Source organism: Coturnix japonica, chromosome W (genome assembly GCF_054131305.1).
Source record: "Coturnix japonica strain WE chromosome W, WE-NBRP24, whole genome shotgun sequence".
Lineage (NCBI taxonomy): Eukaryota > Metazoa > Chordata > Aves > Galliformes > Phasianidae > Coturnix > Coturnix japonica.
This window is the reverse complement of record NC_140701.1, coordinates 31,842,440-31,869,035: the sequence shown is the minus strand read 5'-3', so window position 1 is coordinate 31,869,035 and position 26,596 is coordinate 31,842,440. Positions and strand designations below refer to the sequence as shown.

The 26,596-nt window shown below is 46.3% G+C and overlaps 2 protein-coding genes across 16 annotated transcripts in view; one reads left to right on the top strand and one right to left on the bottom strand.

The window, feature by feature from the left end:
* The window catches only part of CHD1 (chromodomain helicase DNA binding protein 1), a 179,347-nt gene that overhangs the window by 132,760 nt on the left and 19,991 nt on the right, over positions 1-26,596 (bottom strand). The window contains exon 3 of one of the 15 annotated variants that reach the window (XM_085527728.1): positions 22,382-22,489. The exons of the other annotated variants lie outside the window; for them this stretch is intronic. The gene's annotated coding sequence lies outside the window, so the exon portion shown is untranslated. The remainder of the gene's footprint in view (positions 1-22,381; positions 22,490-26,596) is intronic. 15 annotated transcript variants of the gene reach the window in all.
* LOC146754696 (uncharacterized) lies at positions 3,281-5,155 on the top strand. Its single transcript, XM_085527737.1, has one exon. The coding sequence runs from the start codon at positions 3,281-3,283 to the stop codon at positions 5,153-5,155; it is 1,875 nt and encodes a 624-aa protein (XP_085383863.1).

Here is a 26,596-nt window from a genome sequence, read left to right as displayed (position 1 = left end):
ACTTTGTATCTGTTGTCATTTGTGTAGTAATAAATAGGAAGCATTACTTTTGGAATGACCTATGTATATTTAATTTTCTCTTTTCCTTTTTTGTCTTCCTTAAATAGTTTTTACCTCAACTCATGAAAGTTATTTTATTTCCAATTTTCCCCCTTATCCCACTTGCAGGGAAGAAGTGAGCAAATGGTTCTGTGGTGCTTAGCTGCCTGCTAGGTTAAACCACAACACACACAATACTTAAAACACCAATAGCTGTTTACCAAAGGACTTTTCTCTGAGAAATTTAATATATTGAAACAAACTTTAACAGTGACACTATCTCTCACAAAAAGTAATCCCTCACTCCAAAAATTTGTATCTACGTGTATAGAAACTGTTGAGTCACAGCCTGAACCACTGATTGAGCACCTGGTGAAAAGACCCAGTCAGGCCTGGGAGCACAGGTGAAGGCAATTTAAGGGCTGACTGCAATGCAGTTAAGTGCTACTCAGATTATTAAGAAATGGGGACCTATAAGGGAGAATAGTCCCATTATTACATCTATGTCAAAAATGGTTGATTTCCTGAGTAAATTAGGACAGCACTTTCTGACAACAGAGGAAAAAATAGCAGCAGCTTCTGCCATAGCGCAGCTGCTGCTTTTCACTATTAATGCGCATCTTTAATTGGATAAAGACTTAAAAGATGAAAATATGCTTTTGAAAACTCATATTAGACAGCTGGAAAATAAAGTTACATCTTTGACAGGGCAAGCTGCCCTACCTTTGACTGGACTTTCCTCCTTGAAATTAAGACCCATTTTGCTAGAAGGGGAAAAAGACTTAGATTAGCAGGATCCTTGGATCCTAGTTGAGCCCAAGAAGGCCAAGGTATCTAAAAGCCAACTGGAGGATCTGGGAACCTCAGATCCTCTAGAAAAAAGGCCAATAATAACTCAGAAGACAAAGAAATTCCAAGACAAACAAGCTGGGCTGGCACGTGAAGAGTGGCTGTCATGGTTTTGTAATTTTGTAATTTTGCTATCAGTATTCCACATCATAACATCATGTAAAGCATGGATACTTCTATTGAATGTGCAGTCCACAGAAGAAGACTACATATCCCAGAGAAAAACATGGTTAGTGATAAGTCACGGGACCAGGACGCTATACAATCTTGTTCCCAGGCTGGAATGTTCTTCTTCTCTCGAACTTCTCGGAGAGTGGGAAGCGTTCCAGTCATGTTGCCTAGAGTTCACAGTAGGCCTCTCGGTTTTCGGGGACTCTCTCTCTCTGTTTCGTTCGATTTGTTAGCCTCAATTATATTGTGTTATCTTGTATTTCGATATCATATTTAGTAAAATAAGTTTTGTCCTCCTTAGATTGCCGCTGTTTTTATCCTATTCCCCTTTTCCCCCTTCTTTCCGGGCCCCGGGGGGCCCTACGGGGTGGCTTCCCCTGTCACAGGCATAGGTAAATCTAAGTAACCCATGACAGTGGCCCCCTGCACATACCACATTACATGCAATGGCATGCCTGTACACAGCTGCCAAGCTCATGGATATGTTGCAACAATTTAAGCAAAGACCACAAGAGAGCAGACCAGCTTGGCTGCTGAGATTATGGGACATGGGGGCCAAAAGTGTGGTAATTAATGGGGCTGTGACTTCTAAACTGGCATCCATTACCACACATCAGCCTCTCAGACAAATGCTATATGCCCATGTGATACATAATGACGAAAACCATTCTCTAATTCAATTGGTAATGGCAGCGTGTAGAATCACGTGGCTAAACAAAAGTGATATTCCGATAAATAATGGTCTATGGACGTCAGTGGTGGAAGCAATATACGATGATGGCTTTGAGAGTCCAGACTTGGTTAAGGTTTTAGAATCATAGAATCACCAAGGTTGGAAAATACCTAAAAGATCATCCAGTCCAACTGTTCACCTCTTACCAGTAGCTCCCACTAAACCATGTCCCCCAACACAACATCCAATCGTTCCATGAACGCCCCCAGGGTCGTTGACTCCACCACCTCCCTGAGCAGTCCATTCCAGTTCCTGACCACCTTTTCTGAGAAGTAATATTTCCTAATGTCCAGCCTGAATCTCCCCTGCCACAGCTTGAAACTATTTCCTCTAGTCCTATCACTAATTAAACAAGAGAAGTGGCCAACCTCAGAAGGGGGCATTTCAAGGATCCTAAGGGGTATCGATGGGCCTTTGGAATAGCTGCTGTAGATATGGACAACATTAAGCAGCTTTCTGCTTTGCCTGGCCTGTCAGAGGACCCGTCCTTTGTGGGGCTGCTACGAGTAAATGAGCAGCAAGTACCAACTGCTACAAAGACGGTGCACAGACGGCAGTACCGCAACAACAGATCACAGATCACAGAATCACAGATCACAGAATTACCCGGGTTGGAAGGGACCTCAAGGATCATGTAGTTCCAACCCCCCTGCCAAGCAGGGCCAACAAACATACACATTTACTATATCAGGTTGCCCAGGGCCCCGTCCAACCTGGTCTTGAACACCTCCTGTCATGGTTTTGTAATTTTGTAATTTTGCTATCAGTATTCCACATCATAACATCATGTAAAGTATGGATACTTCTATTGAATGTGCAGTCCACAGAAGAAGACTACATATCCCAGAGAACAACAGGGTTAATGATAAGTCACGGGACCAGGACTCTATATAATCTCGTTCCCAGGCTGGAGGGCCCTCCTTCTTCTCTCAAACTTCTCGGAGAGTGGGAAGCGTTCCAGCCGTGTCGCCTAGAGTTCACAGTAGGCCTCTCGGTTTTCGGGGACTCTCTCTCTCTGTTTCGTTCGATTTGTTAGCCTCAATTATATTATATTGTGTTATCTTGTATTTCGGTATCATATTTAGTAAAATAAGTTTTTCCTCCTTAGATTGTCGCTGTTTTATCCCACTCCCTTTTTCCCCCTCCTTTCCGGGCCCCGGGGGGGCCCACGGGGTGGCTTCCCCTGTCACGGGCATAGGTAAATCTAAGTAACCCGTGACAGATTTTTTGGTGGAGAATGCGGGCATAGAGCTTTTTAGCTTTTAGAACGACTCTCTCTTTACTCTTAAAGAGCTTCGTTAGGGGAGTGTTATCTTTTCGTAGCTGCTCACTGAGAACGTGACCTTGAAATACCAGACAAATTGTCAACATTAAGGGCTGCTGTACATTCTCAGCACTGCTATCTAACTTTTGTGTAGAAAACAAAGGGATTTCTTTCTCCCTTAGAGCAAAGCTAGCTAGCTCTGACTTTTACAGAGCCTGCCAGCTATGAATCCACTCTTCATCCCAGTTGCTCTGTTTAAGGGATTGAAAGCAATTATGATCTTCTTAAAGTATTGGTCAACTATTAACACCATAATTTGGTGTTGTGGAATTGTGCAGGTATATAGCCTAATAAGGTGGATACTGATGGAGACACCTGCCTGGTACTTTTATGAGATGTGGTATGGTCAGAATTTTGGCACCTACACCCCAGATGGAATTGCGAATCTTACAAGTACTTGCATCCCAGATGGAACAGGCAATTTTACAAACAGCACCATGTTTAATTCATTGTACAGGCTAAAAAAACCCTTTTTATTTAGGTTGTACTCTCAGGTTTCCACAGGCCTTTCAATAACTGAGATAGGGTTCATACTTGCATCCATGTTATCACTATTAATGAATGCATATATGTTCCTATGCATTCGTTCTATGCGGAAGTCTCCTCCAGAACCAGAGAATGATGACTGGCAGGGAATATGGAAAGGTTTAGGAAAAGTCTTGGAAGCATGGGGACCCGCAGTGTCATGGGATTTCACTCTTGAACACCTAAGGGACCCTAAGAAATTAAGTGAGTATTTGGGTCAGAGATCTAAGGAGGTAAACCTTATGTGGGGTTTGGCTTATGCATACCGTGCTTTGTATCATACTATTCTGGAGAGAGAGAGTTTCCGATCTGAGATTCAAGCCCAAGTTAATTCTGATCAGTCACAGGAGGCATCAGTAGCATTATCAGTTGCCCCTGTGGAAGGCAAGAAATGGAAACGGGTGTCCATGCGTCTAGAACGAAAAGAAGGAGAAGCACAGGGGGGGGCTGCAGAAGACCCAGGTGCCGGGCATGGAGCAGTACCGAAAAAAGCAAAGGCAAAAACCAAGAGGCATGAAGAAGAGACTGATGATGAGGAGGAAATCACCTATTGTCGACCTCTGAAGCTGACTGAAATCCAAGGCTCAAGAAAGGAGTTCACACGGCGTCAAGATGAAGGTATCCTTTCTTGGTTGCTTCGCTGCTGGGACAATGGGGCCAACAGCTTATCTCTAGATGGTAATGAAGCTCGCCAACTAGGAAGCATTGCCCAAGATGCAGGTATCGACAGAGGGATTAGCAGATGTTCGGATGGAGCTGCCACTCTCTGGTTGCGGCTGTTAGAAGCCGTGAGAGAAAGGTACCCCTATAAGGATGCTTTGAAGCCTAAATTTGATAGTTGGAATACCGTCCAAAAAGGTATTCAGCGCTTGAGGGAATTGGCCATGGCGAAAATGTTGTACAGCCCTGATCCAAGCGAACTTGACCCTGAGAGAGTGAGGGCCGATCCTGACATGTGGCAGAAAATCACAAGTACAGCACCAGAGAGAAAGGCACAGTCATTGGTAACAGGGACTAAAGGGTTCGTGGACAGATGGCCCCGAGTTGTTGAGCTGATTATAATGCTTCAAACCGCCGATCAGCAGCTCCCTCAACTGCATGCCGCAGTTTCTGCCATCTCACGGCTAGAAAACCGAGTAGATGAAATGTGCAAGAAATTGTTTCCATCAACTAATTGCAATGATCCCGTAATAGTATCAGAAACAACTGATGAAGGTCAATCCTCGTACGGGCCACCAGGTCTAATGAAGGATCTGATCAAAGTATTCCAGTCCTACTCCTCACCTGCATCATCAAAAGTCTCAGCTGTTAAACGCACACGCTTCCCAGCTCGAGCAAAGAACAACAGTACGATTGCACCGCGTGTTTCCATGTGGCGCTACCTACGTGACCGTGGAGAAGACATGAGGAAGTGGCATGATCAGCCCACTTCTGCACTACGAGCACGGGTGAAAGAACTACTAGACATACCAACCACCAGTGGAGTTGCTCCAGTCATCACAGGTAACCAATAGAGGGGCCCTGCCCTCAGTCAGGGGAGGGAAAGGGATAATAGAGTTTATTGGACTGTGTGGATTCGATGGCCTGGCACATCAGAACCACAGAAATATAAGGCACTGGTGGATACCGGTGCACAGTGCACCCTAATGCCCTCCAGTCATGAAGGGACAGAATCAATCCATATTTCTGGAGTGACTGGGGGCTCTCAAGAATTGACTGCGCTGGAGGCTGAAATAAGCCTCACTGGCAAAGACTGGCAAAAACATCCTATTGTGACTGGCCCAGGGGCTCCATGTATACTGGGTATTGATTACCTCAGAAGGGGGCATTTCAAGGATCCTAAGGGGTATCGATGGGCCTTTGGGATAGCTGCTGTAGATATGGACAACATTAAGCAGCTGTCTGTTTTGCCTGGCCTGTCAGAGGACCCGTCTGTTGTGGGGCTGCTACGAGTAAAAGAGCAGCAGGAACCGATTGCTACAAAGACAGTGCACAGACGGCAGTATCGCACCAACAGGGATTCCTTGCTCCCCATTCATGATTTGATTCGCCAGTTGGAGAATCAGGGAGTGATCAGTAAAACTCACTCACCTTTTAACAGTCCCATATGGCCAGTGCGTAAAGCCAGTGGAGAATGGAGGCTGACAGTAGACTACCGTGGCCTGAATGAGGTCACACCCCCATTGAGCGCTGCTGTGCTGGACATGTTGGAACTCCAGTACGAGCTGGAGTCAAAAGCAGCCAAATGGTATGCCACCATTGACATTGCAAATGCCTTCTTTTCTATTCCTTTGGCTGCAGAATGTAAGCCACAGTTTGCCTTCACCTGGAGGGGCATTCAGTATACTTGGAACCGTTTGCCCCAGGGGTGGAAACACAGCCCAACCATTTGCCATAGGTTGGTCCAAACTGTACTGGAACAGGGTGGTGCTCCTGAACACCTGCAGTACATTGATGACATTGTTGTGTGGGGTGATACAGCAGAAGAGGTTTTCACAAAAGGAGAGCAGATCATCCAAATTCTTCTACAAGCCGGCTTTGCTATTAAGCGAAGCAAAGTAAAAGGACCTGCCCAGGAAATTCAGTTCTTAGGTATAAAGTGGCAGGATGGACGTCGTCACATCCCAACAGATGTGATCGACAAAATCACTGCCATGTCTCCACCAACTAGCAAGAAAGAGACACAATCTTTCCTGGGTGCAGTAGGCTTTTGGAGGATGCACATTCCAAACTACAGCCTCATTGTAAGCCCCCTTTATCAGGTGACGCGGAAGAAGAATGATTTTGCATGGGGCCCTGAGCAGCATCAGGCTTTTGAACAGATTAAACAAGAGATAGCCCGTGCTGTAGCTCTGGGGCCAGTACGGACTGGACAGGATGTAAAGAACATCCTCTATACTGCTGCTGGAGAGAAAGGCCCCACTTGGAGTTTGTGGCAAAGAGCCTCAGGAGAGACCCGAGGCCGACCCCTGGGATTCTGGAGTCGATCATATAAGGGGTCTGAAGAGTGCTACACTCCAACTGAGAAGGAGATCCTAGCCGCGTATGAGGGGGTTCGGGCTGCTTCCGAAGTAGTTGGGACTGAAACACAGCTCCTTTTGGCACCTCGACTGCCAGTGCTGAACTGGATGTTCAAAGGACAGGTTCCCTCCACCCATCATGCTACCGATGTCACCTGGAGCAAGTGGATTACGCTGATTACACAGCGAGCGCGAATGGGAAACCTCAATCGTCCAGGAATCCTAGAGGTAATCATGGACTGGCCTGAAGATAAAAGGTTTGGAACATCACCAGCAGAAGAGGTATCACGTGCTAAAGAGGCCCCACCATACAACGAATTACCAGAAAATGAAAAGAAATATGCCCTATTCACAGATGGATCATGTCGCATTGTAGGGAAGCATCGCAAATGGAAAGCTGCTGTGTGGAGCCCCACACGACAGGTTGCAGAGGCCACCGAAGGTAAGGGAGAATCAAGTCAGTTTGCAGAGGTAAAAGCTGTCCAGCTGGCCTTAGATGTTGCTGAACGGGAGAGGTGGCCAATGCTGTATCTTTATACTGACTCATGGATGGTGGCAAATGCCTTATGGGGGTGGTTACAGAGGTGGGAACAAAACAACTGGCAACGGAAGGGTAAATCTGTTTGGGCCGCTGAATTATGGAAGGACATTGCTGCCCGAACAAAGAATATGGTTGTAAAGGTGCGTCATGTGGATGCACATGTGCCCAAAAGTCGGGCTACTGAAGAACAACAAAACAACCATCAGGTAGATAAAGCTGCCAAAATTGAGGTGGCTCAAATTGACTTGGACTGGCAGAATAAGGGTGAATTATTTCTAGCTCGATGGGCTCATGAGACCTCAGGTCATCAAGGAAGAGACGTGACATATAAGTGGGCCAGAGACCGAGGGGTGGACTTAACCATGGACGCTATTGCGCAGATTATTCATGATTGTGAAACATGTGCCATAATTAAACAAGCCAAAAGGATGAAACCTCTCTGGGAGGAAGGGCGGTGGCAAAAGTATAAATATGGGGAGGCGTGGCAGGTTGATTATATCACCTTGCCACAATCTCGCAGTGGTAAGTGTTATGTACTCACCATGGTAGAGGCAACCACTGGGTGGCTTGAAACATACGCAGTACCCCATGCAACTGCTCGAAACACCATATTAGGTCTTGAGAAACAAGTCCTATGGCGACATGGCACCCCAGAAAGAATTGAATCTGATAATGGGACACATTTTAAAAATTCCCTTATAAATACTTGGGCCAAAGATCATGGCATTGAGTGGATTTATCATATTCCCTACCATGCACCAGCTTCTGGTAAAATTGAACGATATAATGGGTTGTTGAAAACTATGTTGAAAGCAATGGGTGGTGGAACATTTAAGCACTGGGAGAAGAATCTGGCAGAAGCCACTTGGTTGGTGAATACTAGAGGATCTGTCAATCGTGATGGTCCTAGTCAATCTAGCCCCCTACACACTGTAGAAGGAGATAAGGTCCCTGTTGTACATGTAAAGAACATGTTGGGAAAAGCTGTTTGGGTCCTTCCAGCTTCTGGAAAGGGCAAACCTATCCGTGGAACTGTCTTTGCCCAGGGACCTGGGTGCACTTGGTGGGTAATGCAGAAGGATGGGGATGTTCAATGTGTGCCACAAGGGAATTTAATGCTGGGGGAGTGCAGTCAATAATTTTATGTATTTATATATATATGTTTGCATGTGTAGTGTATTTTAGTTATTATAGTTGTACATTTAGTTATGTTACATGTAATTCTACTGTTTAGCTATCATAATTTTACATATGTGTATATATATGTATATATATATTTACCATGATGTAATAATGTAGAATAAGGGGTGGAATGTCATGGTTTTGTAATTTTGTAATTTTGCTATCAGTATTCCACATCATAACATCATGTAAAGTATGGATACTTCTATTGAATGTGCAGTCCACAGAAGAAGACTACATATCCCAGAGAACAACAGGGTTAATGATAAGTCACGGGACCAGGACTCTATATAATCTCGTTCCCAGGCTGGAGGGCCCTCCTTCTTCTCTCAAACTTCTCGGAGAGTGGGAAGCGTTCCAGCCGTGTCGCCTAGAGTTCACAGTAGGCCTCTCGGTTTTCGGGGACTCTCTCTCTCTGTTTCGTTCGATTTGTTAGCCTCAATTATATTATATTGTGTTATCTTGTATTTCGGTATCATATTTAGTAAAATAAGTTTTTCCTCCTTAGATTGTCGCTGTTTTATCCCACTCCCTTTTTCCCCCTCCTTTCCGGGCCCCGGGGGGGCCCACAGGGTGGCTTCCCCTGTCACGGGCATAGGTAAATCTAAGTAACCCGTGACACCTCCAAGGACGGGGCATCCACAACCTCACTGGGCAGCCTGTTCCAGGACCTAACCACCCTTCTAGTAAAGAACTTTCCCCTAACATCCAACCTAAATCTTCCCTCCTTCAACTTAAAACCATTTCCCCTAGTCCTGCTATTATCAGCCCTTTCGAAGAGTTTACTCCCCTCCTGGGATTAAGTTCCCTTCAGGTACTGAAAGGCTGCAATGAGGTCACCCCGCAACCTTCTCTTCTCCAGGCTGAACAAACCCAACTCCCTCAGCCTGTCCTCATAGGGGAGGTGCTCCAGCCCCCTGATCATTTTCGTGGCCCTCCTCTGGACCCTTTCCAAAACCTCCATATCTTTTTTGTATTGAGGGCTCCACACCTGGACACAGTACTCCAGATGGGGCCTCACAAGAGCACAGTAGAGAGGGATGATCACCTCCCTATCCCTGCTGACCACCCCTCTCCTGATGGAGCCCAGGATCCCATTTGCTTTCCGGGCTGCCAGAGCGCACTGCTGGCTCATGTTAAGTTTCTCATCTATCAGGACCCCTAGGTCTTTTTCTGCCGAGCTGCTCTCAAGGACAACTCCTCCCAGCCTGTACAGGTGCCTGGGGTTCTTCTGGCCCAAGTGCAAAACCTTGCACTTTGCCGTGTTGAACCTCATTAGGTTCACCCGAGCCCAGCTTTCCAGCCTGTCAAGGTCCCTCTGAATGGCATCTGTTCCCTCCACCGTATCGACTGCACCACTCAGCTTGGTGTCATCAGCAAACTTGCTGAGGGTGCACTCCATTCCCTCATCGATGTCATTAATAAAGATGTTAAAGAGCACCGGTCCCAAGACAGACCCTTGAGGGACGATTCTTTGCTCCCCATTCATGATTTGATTTGCCAGCTGGAGAATCAGGGATTGATCAGTAAAACTCACCTTTTAACAGCCCCATATGGCCAATGCCTAAATCCAGTGGAGAATGGCAGCTGACAGTACACTACCGTGGCCTGAATGAGGTCACACCCCCACTGAGTGCTGCTGTGCTGTACATGTTAGAACTCCAGTACGAGCTGGAGTCAAAAGCAGCCAAATGGTATGCCATCACTGACACTGCTAACACCTTCTTCTCCATTCCTTTGGCTACAGAATGTAGGCCACAGTTTGCCTTCACCTATAGGGGCATCCAGTATACTTGGAACCGTTTGCCCGCAGGGTGGAAACACAGTCCAACCATTTGCCATGGGTTGGTCCAAACTTTACTGGAACAGGGTGGTGCTCCTGAGCACCTGCAGTACATTGATGACATTGTTGTGTGGGGCGATACAGCAGAGGAAGTTTTCATGAAAGAAGAGCAAATAATCCAAATTCTTCTAAGAGCTGGTTTTGCTATTAAGCGAAGCAAAGTAAAAGGACCTGCCCAGGAAATTCTGTTCCTCGGTATAGAGTGGCAGGATGGACGTAGTCACATCCCAACAGATGTGATTGACAAAATCACTGCCATGTCTCCACTGTCATGGTTTAATAATTTTGTAATTTTACTATCAGTATTCCACATCATAACATCACATAAAGCATGAATAATTTTACTGAATCTGCAACTTACAGAAGAAGACTACATCTCCCAGAGAACAACACGGTCAGAGATGGGTCACGGGACCTGGACACTATATTATCTCTGTCGCAGGCTAAACTGATGTCTTTCGAGTTCTGGTGTTCAGTGGAGTGTGTGGGAGCCTTCAGCCGTTTGCCTAGATTCACAGTAGGCCTCTCAGTTTCGGGACTCATTCTCTCTCCTCTTTTGCTTGATTCGTTAGCTTAATTTCAATTATATTGTATTATATTGTGTTATCCTGTATTTTGATATAGTATTTAGTAAATAAGTGTGCCTCCTTAGATCGTTGCCGCTGTTTTCCTAATTAACTTTTCCTTTCCGCCTAGGGCCCCTGCGGGGCCCACGGCCCCCCCTGTCACGGACGCAGGTAGATTTTCATTTAAACTGTGACATTCACCCACTAGCAAGAAAGTGACAGTCTTTCCTGGGTGTAGTGGGCTTTTGGAGGATGCACATTCCAAACTACAGCCTCATTGTAAGCCCCCTTTATCAGGTGATGCGGAAGAAGAATGATTTTGCATGGGGCCCTGAGCAGCAGCAGGCTTTTGAACAGATTAAATAGGAGATAGCCCGTGCCTTGGCCCTAGGGCCAGTACAGATGGGACAGGATGTAAAGAACATCCTCTACACTGCTGCTGGAGGGAAAGGTCTGTGGCAAAGAGCCTCAGGAGAGACCCAAGGCCAACCCCTGGGATTTTGGAGTTGAGCATACAAGGGGTCCGTAAAGTACATCATCCAGTGATGTAGAATAAGGGGTGGAATGTCATGGTTTTTTAATTTTTCTATCGGTATTCCAAATCATAACATCACGTGGAGCACAGAGAAGAACTACATGTCTCAGAGGACCTCACGGTCGGAGAGGGAAACACGTCACAGAAGTGACGCTGGCTCTCTCACTCTGACTGCCTGGCAGCGGGTGCGGGTGTGCTTTCCAAGCCGTGGTGCCTTCAATTTTAAAGTAGGTTTCTCGGTCTTCGGAAACCTCTCTCTTTCTCTTTTATTTTACTTGATTTATTAGCCTCAATTTCAATTAGATTGTAATTAGTAAAATAAGTTTTCCTCCTTAGATCGTTGCCGCTTCTCTGTTTGTTTTCCTGAGCCCAGCTCCCATCTTCCTACCCCTTTCCCTTTTTTCCCTTCCTCTTTGTTGGGGGCCGGGGGTCCCATGGGCCTACCGCCTCCCCGTCATGGACATAGATTGATCTAGATAACACCATGACAATCTCAGAGATGTTCCTCTTGACCTCTTTTCTCCTCTTACAGTGGATGCCTCCTCTACTTTCTCCTCCTCCTCTGTCTTCTGTTCTAAGTGAGTAGAGATTTGTTACATTTTCCATCCTCTTACAGGGGCAACTGACATTGATTCTGGTGCCTCCTGTACTGATTGATCATGTTGTTCAGTTTTGATGCTCTCACTCTCCAGCTCAGCTCAGTCTGTCTCCTTCTATTATGAGGGCATTTAGTTCAGATTCGAGCATGGCTTATGAGCCTGAATGCTGTTTAGTTCAATTTGGAGACTGAATTTTGCAAACTGAAAGGCATCTCGCTCAGTTCGGAGTACGTCACATTCGGACTTGAGGATGCCCCTCTTGGACTGGAAAGTGTCTCGTTCAGACCAGAGGGCATCTCTCTTGGACTGGAGAGTGTCTTATTGAAATTGAAGGTAGTCAAGTTTGGATTGCAGGGAGTCTCTCTTGATTTGGTGGACAACTCTCGGATCAGAGGGAGTCCTGCTTGGATTGGAGGGAGTCACTCTAGGACCAGAGAGTGTCTCGCTCAGATTGAAGCTCTTTTCTTTCAACTAGGAGACTCTCCAGCTCAGCCCAGAGATTCTCCCTCTTGGCTCGGAGTCTCTCCTGGAAACTCCTTTTCAACTTGGAGACTCTCTCGCTCATTTTGTACTGTCTCCCTCAAACTCTCCCCTTTCAGCTCTGAGACACTCTCCTCTCTCTTTATTTCAGTAACTCTCTCCCCATTTCTGGGATAGTATTGAATAAGGCCCGATAAGCATTAGCCAGACCCCAAATCATTTGTGCCTCCTCAGATCTACCTGGGCAGCAACCTCCTTGTCTCAAGTATCTGTTTAGGATGTCAGGTTCATGCAGGTGTTCAGGAGTAAAATTCCATGACACCAAGGATGTCCATCTGTCTAAAGACTCTCCCAAGCCTCTCCACGCACCCTGCCACTCACTATTCTCTGGTTTGGGTGAAGGCTTCCTCAAAATATTACAATCCAGATACTGAGTGAAATAATTTAAAAAGTCAACAGTACATTCAGGGAGATTAACAATGTGATCAGACAAGCATTCAAAAAATGCATAAAGGATTCAAGGGAGAAACTAAGAGCCTGTTTAAAAAACACAACTTCTGTAGAATTATCAACTCCTTCTGGAGTTGTATCCCACATTGTATGCATATACCAGGTAGGTATTTCCATCATTGTTTTCAATCAATTATATATACCTATAGCTCCACAGAGCAAAGTAACAAACTTAATTAAGGCCCAGCACATTTTGAGCATTAAGAATGAAAAAACAATGGCATGCATTCCCTTGAAAAGCAGTTTTGGTGATGGGTGGATGGTTAGACTAGGTGATCCTGTGGGTCTTTTCCAACCTTGGTGATTCTAAAATTCTATGATGTGGAATACCAATAACCAAAAACCATAAAACCATGACATCTCACCCTCTGAACGCAAAGTGCTCTGCGGTATGTAGTTCTTCTGTGAATTGGAGACCCAGAAAATTGTCAGTCCACGGAACTGGAGCATTAACTCTAACTCCCAGTGCTTTACATGATGTTATGATGTGCAATACCGATAACAAAAATCATAAAACCACAACAGGCCTTCCAACCAATTCCTTTTCCACCAAGTAGTCTACCCCTCAAATCCGTATCTCTCCAATTTAGAGATAAGGATGTAGTGGGGAACCATGGCAACGGCCTTGCACAAGTCCAGGTAGATGACATCGGTTGCCTTCCCTTTGTCCACCAATGTCATCACTCCATCATAGAAGACCACCAGATTGGTCAGGCATGACCTTCCCGTGGTAAATACATGCTGGCTGTCTCAGATCACCTGCTCATCCCTCACATGCCTTAACATATCTTCCAGGAGGATCTGTTCCATTATCTTCCCAGAGGTGAGGCTCACCAGCCTGTAGATCCCTGGGTTCTCCTTCCTCCCTTTCTTGTAAATGGTAGTGATATTTCCTTTTTTCCAGTCCCCAAGGACTTCTCCTGACAGCCACAACTTTTCAAATATGATGGAGAGCACCTCAGCAATCACTTCAGCCAGATCCTTTAGGACCTTGGGATGTATGTTATCTGGCCCCATAGACCAGTATACCTTCAGTCTCATGAGGTGGTCTTGGACTTGCTCTGCCCTTACAGCAGTTTGGGGGGGGGGGGGGAATTTACTCCCCCAGTTTGCACCTAGAGACCCAGGGACACAAGCTTCAGGGATGCGAGAAATACAGGAATCCTAGCTGCCAGCGAAGAACCAGGCAAAAAACTCATTTAGTACCTCAGCCTCCTCCATATCTGTTGTAGCCAGTTCTCCTTTCTCATTTACCAAAGGACTCTCTCTTTGGACTGCCTCTTCTGGTCAATGTACCTATAGAATTCCTTCTTGTTGTTAACATTGCTTCCCAAGGTCAGTTCCGCCTCTGCCTTGTTTTTTTTCCTAATCCCCTCTCTGCAAGTCAAAACCACATCCCTGTATTCTACAGCTGGTACAATCTCATCCCTCAGTTTGACCACCAGGTCCTTGCCAATCCATGCCAGTTTCCTGCTTCCCCTGTTCACTTTCTTATTCTGAGGGACAGAGAGCTCTTGTGCTCCCAAAAAGGCATCTTTTCTTTCACTCCTTTGTCTCTAATGACAGCTTTCCAGAAGATCTCATCCAACAATTCCTTAAACAGCCTGAAGTTTACTCTTCCAAAGTCCAGGATCCTGACCCCACTCTTTGCCAGGCCTGCATTCTTCAAGATCACAACCTCAACTAGGGTATGGTCGCTGCAGCCTAGGCTGCCTCCAATCTTAATTCCTTTAATGATCTTCTCTGCACTGGTGAGCACCAGATCCAGCAGCACTTCACCTCTGGTTGGTCTATCCACACACTCTAGGAGTCACCTGGATCTCTTACATCTTGCTGTGTGATTTTGCCAGCAGATATCCAGGTGGTTTAAATCCCCCATCAGGATGAGTGCCTGTGAACACAATGCCTCCTGCAGCTGAAGGAAGAAGGCCTAATCAGCAGGCTCCCCTTGATCAGGACACCTGTAGTAGACCCCTACCATCAGGTGCCATTTATTAGTCCTATCCCTAATTCTAACCCACAGGCTCTCAACCTGCTCCTCACCATTTCTCAGAGGAAACTCCTCGCAGTCTAACTAGTTATTAACATAGAATGCAACACCCCCATCCTTCCTACCTAGCCTATCCCTTCCAGAAAGGCAATACCCATCTACAGTGATATTCCAGTTATGGGAGTCATCCCACCACGTTTCTGTGATAGCAACCAGATCATAATTTTTTGAGCTCATCACAGTTTCCAACTCCCCTTGCTTATTTCCCATGCTGCATGCATTAGTGTAATGGCATTTCATCTGGGCTTTCTGACACACCACCTTTCTAGAGGGGCCCTCCCTCAAACCTCTGGAAGAAATCTGAAGTTTTCTCCCGTTGCGTCCTAGAGGGACATGAGAAGGTTTCAGACAGGGGGTCAGCAACATTACTTCCTCTGAGGAGTTCCCACAAGATCCTACAGGACAGTTCAGAGGTTTTTCCCTACAACTTCCTGGTGTGATAGCAATCCCAAGCCTTTCTCTGCCCTGCCACACTTAACTCTCTTCCCCCATCAGATCTAGTATAAAGCCCTGGACTACTTCCTCTACCTTAGGGAGCCTCATTGCATCCCCTTCCCCTTTCTTACCTAGTTTAAAGCCCTCTCAATGAGCCCTGCTAGCTCTAGAGCTAGGATCCATTTCCCTCTTAGAGACAAGTTGTGAGAATACAAGAAGGACTGTATGGAGCAGCAGCTGTGGAGCAAGATAAACAGCATGAGAACCAAGGACACCTCTAGAAGAAAAAAGAACAGCTCGCGGCTCTGATTGGACAAGTGCCCGCATGAACGGTTGAAGAAGTGTTTGTGGAATGTTCTGACACGTAGGGGCGAACAGGAAAGTTAAGAAAAGAAAACTTGTGAAGGTATATAGGTGATGTGAGAACTTATAATAAACAATTTGGATCGTTCACATTTGAGTCCATGTATCAAATGCAGCAAGAAGTGAAAGCTATCTGCAACCATTAGACCAGGCGCCGAGTAAATCGCCTCATGGTTGAAAAACCCAAAGTTCATGTGGTGGCATCAGCCTCTCAGCCACTTACTCGTTATCTGGATTTTCCTAGCTCATTCCATGTCCCTCGCCACCCCAGAAGGGATAGAAGAAATAAGTATCAGTTGTGTTCCTGTTCCTTCAACCAACCACCCTAAAGCCCTGAAGTCTTTTTTGATAATTCACAGGCTTCTCTCAGCTACTTCATTGCTGCCTGCCTGAACTATTAGTAATGGGTAGTAATCAGAGAGGTGAACCAGATCTGGGAGTTGTCTAGTTATGTCCTTGACTGAGGCTCCAGGGAAGCAGCACACCTCCCTATGAGTCGGGTCCAGTCTGCATATGGGGCCCTCCATTCCCAAGAGGAGAGAATCACTTATAACAACAACTCTCCTGTCTTTCTTGGCAGAGGCAGTCTGAAGACATGGAGTCAACCACCTCACCCTTGGCAATGTCTTAGGCAAACCTTCCCACACCTTTTAATTCACTTCCCACTTCAATGCTCAGTCCCTCAAACCTATTACTTAGGGGCAACCTGGGGAAGTAAGGTTGATAGGGAAGAGGGTCACCCACGATGCCAAACTGGGACTGTCTTCCAACTTTCCCCATCTCTCAGGTTCCCCCCCTCTGTCCAACAGTGACAGGGCAGGGGGTCCATCACTTTCTGGGGGTTATCTCCTTGGCACCTTTCTCTCTGGCATGCCAGGGAGTTACTCCACCAGTCAATCTCTCACTCACACTCCCTGATGTTCCTCAACCTCTCCACCTCCTCCTCCTTGAGCTCTGCCACCATGCTGAGCAGATCTTCCACCTGCTCACACCTCATGCAGGTAGAGTTCCTGACGCCCTACCCAGGCAGGAACAGGCTCAGGCACTCCCTTCAGCTGGAGACCTGAAAAGCCACATTCTTGGGCAGGGTCTCTGTCTGAGTAGCCACAGTCTTTGTGGGGCAATCTTGTTGCCTGGTGGAAACCATGGTAAATCTGTGGACTTAGAGATTAACAGTAGGTAAGCTGGTCTCCTGAGCAAGGAGGGACAGTACTTCTGTGCCCTGCTGCACAAGCTACCACACCTGCTGCTGCAGCATGCTGTGCGTGCTGCACACATGCTAACTTCTCGCTGCATCCAGTGGGCAGCAATCTGTCCCAGAAGATTTTTCTAACGTAAAGGGCACGGATGCAGTTCCGTTGCCCTGGGAACGTCCATGCCATGTCAGCTGCCCTCCTGAGAGCTGCCGGGTCACTCCACTTTCTCAGGGTTCCCCTGGCAAAGGAACCTCCCGAAACCCCCCTGTACCTTGAGATCTGTCACTGTGGTTCTGGCCAGGAAAGCTCTGAAGCAGATAAGCTTGGTGATTAAGCACAACCGGTATGAATCACAGAAACAACAAGGTTGGAAAAGACCTACAAGATCATCCAGTCCAACCATCTACCGATGGTTCTCACCAACAGTTCTCACTAAACCATGTCCCTCAACACAACATCCAAATGTTCCTTGAACACCTCCAGGGTTGGTAACTCCACCACCTCCCTGGGCAGCCCATTCCAGTGCCTGACCATTCTTTCAGAGAAGTAGTATTTCCTAACATCCAGCCTGAAACTCATCTGGCACAGCTTGGAGCTATTCCCTCTAGTCCTATCACCAGTTACACCAGAGAAGAGGCCAACCCCCAGCTCACTACAACCTCCCTTCAGGTAGTTATAGAGAGCAATAAGGTCTCCCCCGAGCCTCCTCTTCTCCAGACTGAACAATCCCAGCTCCTTCAGCCGCTCCTTATAAGACCTCTGCTCCAGACCCCTCACCAGCTTTGTTGCCCTTCTTTGAACACGCTCCAGGGCCTCAATATCTTTCATGCAGTGAGGGGCCCAAAACTGGACACAGTACTCAAGGTGTGGCCTCACCAGAGATGAGTACAGGGGAAGCAAATGTGTGTCACTCAATTCCTCCATGCAGAAAAAAATGAAACCCACTGACATTCATCAATGCTTGCTGAACATTGATGGAGACCAAAGAGAGGAAGTGAGCACAGTGAGGCAGTGGGTGGTGTGTTTCAGCAGCGGCGATAGTGGGTCACCTCCACTAGTGTGGAGCACAACATGCAGGCTCTCATTCATAGCTATGCATTTCTGCAGTGAATGGTGGTAACTATGTTGAAAACTAGTGTTTTGTAGCTGAGAATTCACTCTATCAAATAGTGTTATTGTGCTCTTTGTATCTGTCGTGGTTTTCACGGAAATAAGTAGGAGGCATTACATTCAGAGCAACCTACATACATGAAAAAATTATCCGCAAGCCCAGTTAGTTTATACAAAGCTTGGGAACTGGAAAAACCTCATCTGAAATCCCAAAGCCAAGCTAAAGGCCACATGCACAATAAAAAGCTGTATCATCAATTTATAATTTCTTCTTTTACTTGAAAAGGGTTCTATACTTAAATACTTATGTTTTTTTCTGGTCTGAACTGTAAGATGAAGAAAAATGATGACTTTAAATTATGACATTTGATAATGCTTCAGTATGCTTAATTCCACAACAAATGTTCTTGATAAAAATCACAACTTAATAATTAAAGAGAGGAATATTGCTAACAAAAGAGCTTGCTTCATCCACTAGCCCTTCACCTGAAGTTCTACCTAAAGTTTCCTTTACATTCCAGGCATTTTTTTTTCCTGATCTCAGAAGACTTCTACACTAAAATATATGGATATCTATACTTTAAGGTATATACTCTTGTGTTAGGTTAACCTTGGCTGGCTGCCATACCTAATCCCCACTCCTATTCCTCCACTCCAAAAGGGCAGATGGACAAATTAAGAAAGAGCTTGTGGGTCAAGATACAGATGCTGGAAGATCACTTACCAATGACTGACATGGGCAAAACAGATCCAACTTAGTGAAAATTAACGTATTGCCATTTTATCATTGTTTTCCATAGGGATTTCATGTCATAATATCATACAGTGGACTGTCAGATCTGGGAGGGCTACTAGGAAGCTGCAGTTCCTGGTGCTGCTGGGTGGGAACTACAGTTCCCAGCAGCTCCAGTCATTTCCACGTGGTTTTTGGGAAGAAAGGAGGTGACATAACCACTATCTTCCTTCTAGCTGTACCACCTTCTGCAACACAGTTAGAAAGGCATCTCTCCCCCATTTGTTTGATTAATTACCTTTGATTCCTTTTTTATTGTGTTATCACACAATCTTTTACCTTTTCTAGTAAATTAGTTTCTCTTTATCTCAATTGAGTTCCTCCTTCTCACTTCTCCACCTGCTTCCCCCAGGGAGGAGGGGTATAAGGGAAACTGTTGATCACAGCCTGAACCTCTGATTAACCATCTGAGGCAAGCAACAAGTCAGCTGTGGGAGCACAGGTGAAGGTAATTCACCACTAAGGTAGCATCTCTTTCTGGAGATTGCTCTTCTGTGGAGTTTTTGTGGTGAGTCTCAACATTGGTGAGCATCCATCTCAACTGAAAGCCTCAGCACTGGTGGGTTTTTCTCCTTAGATACCCTCCGGCTATTTACTCTGTAATTACAACTATACACTTGTATTATTCCAACTATACAAGAGATAAGAGGGAGCTCTAACCCCTGCCATAGGAACAAAAGACCTGTGACACAATTTAAGTAGGATAGTGAGAAACAACAGTGACAACCACAACTGAAACTCAGCACAACCAAAACTAAAACATCATTTTCCTGGCTTATCACCCATCTTTTCCTCAGGTTCAACTTCACTTCCTCATTCCCAATTCTTCTGATCTTCTCACTGCAATATTCTACATGGGAGGATTGCAGTCAGTTCAAAACAGCTCATCTCTGTCCTCCTAGTTTTTCCCCTGCTCCAATATGGGAGTTCCACCCATGGGACAGTTATTTAAGAACTGTTCCAGCAGGGGTCATCCACAGGCCATAGCTCCTGCCAGATGCCTGCTCCAGTGTGGGTTTCCCATAGGCTGCAGCTTCATTCAAGGCATTTCTGTGTATTCCAGCATGAGGTCATCCCTGCAGCTTTCTGCTACCAAAACCTTACCACATAAACCACAACCAACTCTGCACATACACGCTTCCTTCTCTATGTACATATACAGTTGTTAACTTTTTATTAATATTATCTATCAAACTTCTACCAAAAATAAATCAATAGATGAGAATACTTACAGAAGTATATTAGAGGAATCATAATTTTCTTAACAGCGGAATACTACAGTAACAGATTTCAATTCCTATTTTTAACCTTCTGTGGAAGGCATTGTATGGGAGATTGGTAATCACAGCCTGAACCACTGATTAATCAGCTGAGGCAAGTGTTGGGTCAGCTGTGGGAGCACAGGTGAGAGTAATCTAGCTGTGCTCCCGGAAGGGGTGGAGCTCGACTCCACCTCCTCTGAGACCTCATTTAAGGGCTGACCCTCACTAAGGCAGCATCTCTTGGAGATTGTCAGTGAAGATTGCCCCAGCTTCCTCAGCAAAGGTATCACCACTGGTGAGTTCCTCTCTTGCTTATACTTTCTGTATGTTTGTTACCATTCTTGTTAACATCTGTATAGTTACCACCTATACAGGCATGAATGCAAATTCAAGCTTGCTGACAAAGAGCTGGCTTTACTTAACTATCTTTTGTAGTCCACAGACTATTAAAAATCAACAAAACAAATCTACCTAAAATGGAATATGAGAGAAAATGTGGATCCCCTACTAAATGAAGTGGGAGCCCTGATAACAGGAGACACTGAGAAGGTGGAGGTACTGAATGCCTTCAGTCTTTACAAACTGCCCCTTGGGAATACCAGACCCCAGAGTTAAAGAGAGAGTCTGAGGAATGGAAAGCTTCCCTAGGGTTGAGGAGGAAATGGTCAATGTCTAGCCAAAAATAAATAAATAAATAAAAAATCAGTGCATACAAATTCATGAGCCCCAGTGAGATACATCCACGTCTGCCAAAGGTGTTGGCAGAGGTGACTGCTGAACCACTCTCTGTCATCTTTGAGAGAACTTGGTGAATGGGAGAGGTGCCTGAGGACTGGAAGATAGCTAATGTCACTCCAGTTTTCAAAAGGAGCAAGGAGGATAAAGGAAACTACAGGCCAGTCAGCCTCACTTTCATCCCTGGATAGGTGATGGAACAACTTGTTCTGGATGCCTTCTCCAAGCAATTGGAAGAAAAAGTGGTTTTCAGGAGAAGTCAACATGGATTCACCAAGGGGAAATCATACTTGACCAACCTGGTAGCTTTCTATGATTTCACCCCTGTCAGTGTAGATGGGGAGAGCAGTGGATGTTGTGTACCTCGACTCAAGCAAGGCATTTGGAACCATATCCCATAATATAGTTGTAGGTAAGCTTAGGAAGTGTGGGATAGATGACTGAATGGTGAGGTGGATAGAGAATTGGCTGGACTTGAGACAACCCCAAGTAACAGTATAGGTTGGGGACTGACCTGTTGGAGAGCAGAGTAGGGGAAAGGGTCCTGGGGGTCCTGATGGACAGCAGGATGAAGGGATGTGGTTAGTATGTCAAGAGAGGTTTTCCTCCTCTACTCTGCACTGGTGAGACCAATTCTGGAATACTGTGTCCAGTTCTGGGCCCCTCAGTTCAAGGATAACAGGAAACTGCTTGAGAGAGTCCAGCACAGAGCCACAAAGATTATTAAGGGAGTGGAGCGTCTCCCTTATGAGGAAAGGCTGAGGGACCTGGGTCTCTTTAGCTTGGAGGAGACTGAGGGGTGACCTCATTAATGTCTATAAATATGTAAAGAGTGAGTGTCAGGAGGATGGAGCCAGGCTCTTCTCAGTGACATCCAATGATAGGACAAGGGGCAACAGGTGCAAGCTGGAACATAGGAGGTTCCACATAAATATGAGGAAAAAAAAAAACTTCTTCACAGCAAGGGTAACAGAACACTGCAACAGGCTGCCCAGAGAGGTTGTGGGGTCTCCTTTTCTGGAGACATTCAAAACCCAACTGGATGCATTCCTGTGACCTAATCTAGGTGTTCCTGCTCCAGCAGGGGGATTGAACTAGACGATCTTACGAGGTACCTTCCAATCCCGAACATTCTGTGATTAAAAAGAACATGGCCAGCAGGTTGAGAGAGGTTATCCGCCCCCTCTACTCTGCCCTGGTGAAGCCACATTTAGACTAGTGTCCAGTTCTGGGCTCCCCAGTTCAAAAAAGACTGGGGTCTCCTAGAAGGAGTCCAGTGAAGTGCCAACAAGTTGATTAAATATGCCCCAAGCACAGATACAGGCTGGGCAGAGAATGGCTTGAGAGCAGCCTTGAGGAGGAGTTGGGGGGTGTTGGTTGATGAAAAACTCAACATGAACTGGCAACGTGCACCTGCAGCCCAGAGGGCCAACCCTATCCTGGGTTGCATCAAGAGAAATGTGACCAGCAGGGTGAGGGAGGTGATTCTGCCCCTCTACTCTGCTCTTGTGAGACCCCACCTGGAGTTTTGTTGCTCAGTTCTGGAGCCTTCAACACAAGGACATGGAGCTGTTGGAGCGGGTCCAGCAGAGGGTCACAGAGATCATCAGAGGGCTGGAGCACCTCCCCTACAAAGACAGACTGAGAGAGCTGGGGCTCTTCAACCTGGAGAAGGTTCTGAGGAAACCTTACAGCAGCCTTCCAGTACCTGAAGGGAGCCTACAGGAAAGCTGGAAAGGGAGTTTTTAGAAGGGCAGGTAGCGACAGGATGAGGGGAAATGGTTTTAAACTGGAAGCGGGTAGATTTAGACTAGATATCAGGAAGAAATTTTTTACTGTGAGGATGGTGAGAAACTGGAACAGGTTGCCCAGAGAGGTTGTGAATGACCCCTCCCTGGAAGCATTTGAAGCCAGGCTAGATGGGGCTTTGAGCAACCTGGTCTAGAGGGAGGTGTCCCTGCCTATAGCTGAGGGGTTAAAACTAGATGATCTTAAAAGATCCTTTCCAACCCAAACCATTCTATGATTCTATGATTAAGGGCCTGGAGCATCTCCCATATGAGAAAAGGCTGAGTAACCTGGGTCTGTTCAGCCTGGGTAAAAGACAACTAAAAGAGGATCTGATAAATGTTTATAAAAATCTAAAGGGAGATGGGGAGGCTAATAGATGAGGCCAGGCTCTTCTTGGTGGTGCATAGCAATAAGACAAGGAGTAATGGTCTAAAACTTGAACGTACAAAGTTGATGCTCAGCTGAATGTGAGCCAACAGTGTGCCCAGGTGGCCAAGAAGGCCAACAGCATCCTGGCCTGTATAAGAAATAGTGTGGCCAGCAGGAGCAGAGACAGAGAGGTAATCATCTCTCTGTACTCAGCTCTGGTGAGGCCACATCTTGAGTTCTGTGTTCAGTTTTGGGCTCCTCACTACAAGAAAGACATTGAGACCCTGTAACGTGTCCAGAGAAGGGCAAAGAAACTTGTGAGGGGTCTGGAGCACAAGTCTTATGAGGAGTGACTCAAGGATCTGGGGTTGTTTAACCTGGAGAAGAGGAGGCTCAGGGGAGACCTCATTATACTTTACAACTTCCTGAAGGAAGGTTGTGATGAGGAGGGGCTTGGCCACTTTTCCAAGGCAACAAACAGGACCCAAGGAAATGGCCACAAGCTGTATCAGATGAGGTTTAGACTGAACAGAAGAAGGAGCTTTTTCTCTCAGAGAGTGGTCAGGCACTGGAATGGCCTGCCCAGGGAGGTGGTGGAGTCGCCATCCGTGGCAGTGTTCAGGAGGCGTCTGGATAGGGAGCTAGGAGATATGGTTTAGTGGTTTTTCTGTAGGTATGTTAAAGGGAGGACAGTTGGACTAGATGATCTTGTAGGTCCTTTCCAACCTTGTGATTCTATGAGTCTGTACTAACATACGTAAGAACTTCTTTACAGCAGAACTTCTTTACAGCAAGGGTGATGGAGCACTGGAACAAGTTGCCCAAAGAGGTAGTGGAATCTCCTTCTATGGAGATATTGAAGAACCTTATGGATGCCTGAGTGACCTCTTGTGTTGGGAGTTGGTTGAGAGAACAGGGAGGACATGATAGCTTTAAGGACATTACGACCTTGTGAGAAGGCTTGGTGAGTGAGAGGGGCAGGGACTAGGCGGTGAGGGTCCCGAGTTGTCACGGTGTCAGAGTATTGTTAAACTGTTTAGTTGGGTGGAAGGCACCTAATCATTTGTTGTGCCATGTCTGGGTTATCCAATCGTATTATGCCATGACTGCAGACAGGGTATCAAAGGTTGTTTGCTCCATAATAAAGTTGTACTCAGTTGTTAACTCACATTGAGTAGTCTCTGAGTTCCACAATCCCGCTCCTGAAAAATGGCACCCGAACAGGGACCCAGTCATGCTTGATGACAAGGGAAGTGTGCCGGTGGGGGAAAGAATGGCGTCCGGGAGCGCACCAAAGCCGCAACTGACAAACAACATGGAGCTTGAGGTAGCCCTGTCTTTATTACAAAGCTTCTTAGAGAAGCGAAGGGTGAAGCTCGGGGCCAAAACACTATTGGCGCTGGTCATGGCAGGTCGGGCTAAAGGGCATTTTAAGGACTTGAATGCCACCCTTTTTTAAGTCAAGGAGTGGTGGGCATTCAGGGATGATCTGTGGGACGCAGTTATAGACGAACAGAAATATCAAGAAACTTCAAGCTCCCTGGCAGGAGGTTACTAACTGTTTGAAACACTACCATACGGAACGCATCACCACTCAGCAAGCTGTGCAGGTCCTAAGCGTGGGAGACAACGGGAAGGCATCAGGCTCGTCAGATACAATGTTCGGGACTGGTCAGTGGTCCCTGTTCAATCCCTCCCCCCCACTGACCATCCCTGAGGTCTCAGTGCGCCATCCTGCCACCACATCTGGCACACCGGATCCTACAATGGTGCCTACTGCCCCGCCCATGCCACCAGAGCCCTCCCGCCTGAGTTTCGACTGGAAGCTCTTCACCCCGACGAGGACACATATCCACCTCAGCGGGCACGGCAGGCAGGGGGCAGCTGCAATTATGTACCCCAGGGGGGGAATGGTCAGCTATTTTGCAGGACACAGTGCTAGAAGGTGAATGGGGTTTGGTAGGGGAGTTATCCAACAGTGCATTCCCTGTAGTTTATCAACAACAAGGTCAGGGCCAGGTGGCCCGATATGTTAGCTTTGATTGGAAACTGCTGCAGCAGCTACGAAATACAGTTGCAGAAAATGGGTTACAGTCTGAAGCAGCCAGATCCTCTGTGGGTCCTGGCTCACTGGACTCACCCTTACCAGCCTCCTGTTGCCAAGTCAGACAAGTGCAATCATTCACAAGATCGAGCCTCTGACAAACGCATGGGTAACATGGGCCAATTCTGTTAACCAGTCAGATTTCTGTCTTAGCCTACACTCTGTTAGTAGTCCGTTTCAGACGTGTTTGATAGGTCTTCCGATACTTAACCAATTGGAATTGTTTCATGAGTTTATTAGTTATCCTAGCATTGAGTGTAACAATAGTTTGTCTGTTAGCAACATTTCTGCATGCTTAATTAGAATTTAAACGTCAATCTTTGATGGAATCCGCAGGAATTGAATTTGTTAGGGTCAAAAGTGGTGGGACCAATGCCAATAAATGAATCAGCATGTTTTATCTTTGGCAGTAAGATACCCAAATGATTGTTGAGAAAATTTGCTAGAAAAAATTCAGCTGGCACAAACCTCAGTCCGAAAGTAGGTAATTATTCTAACCCAATCAAGAACTGTTGGTGTGGTTGGCATAATGACACAACAGGAAACAAGCAGCCAAATTGTGCTGTCCCATATGGGACTACAAAAAATGGGAACTATGGTGGACTGTATTTATGGAATAATAAGAGCACTAAAGCATTGCCCCAGGATACATTCATCTGCGGGGATCTTGCGAGGAACGGTATCCCTGCAGATGCTTAAGGTGGGCCATGTCATCTGGGAAGGTTAACACTTTTGGCTCCACAGCATCGAGATATAGCTGAGTTGGTTACTAGTCTTGCGTCACCACTGACATCGAGCCGACAGAGACGATCACTTACTTCTTTTTTCTGTAGTTGCTGACAGTTATGTTATGATTTCAGGTCTGGGCAATACTTCAGGCCCAGGCAAAGATGGACAGGCAATGCCTTGATCAACTTAAGACTGGTGTAATGTGTTATCTGTCAGATACCTGATACCAATTTACCTAATGCCTCACTTATATTAGTTATGCAGGAGGCTGCCCAGCCCTACATTAAATTTCTTGGCTGTTTCTCGACTTGATGCAGGAACAGTTCAAAGAATGAAATACTACAATTGTGGGGAGCCTAGTCACGTACAGAGGGACTGTAAAAAGCCTGCACAAGCAAATAAAATTGCTCATACTATTCCACATTGACCCTGTCCCAATGCAGGAGCGGGTTGCACAGGGTGAGAGAATGCCAATCCAAACTCCCTGTTGCCGCACAGCCCTGCGATCTGTCAGGAAACGAGAAGAGGAGCGTGTGACCACACGCTATGACAGCAAATACGGTCCGGAATTGGTCGGCCACTCCCTGTCCAGCTCACTCAGACCAGCCACTGCCGGCAGTGCAGGAGTGGATCTAGCCACCGCCCAGTCAGTGCCGCAGACTGACAACACCGTGACTCTTATTCCAACAGGTGTCACGGGCCCCCTTGGGGACAGGCATAAAGCTTTCTTATTAGGATATTC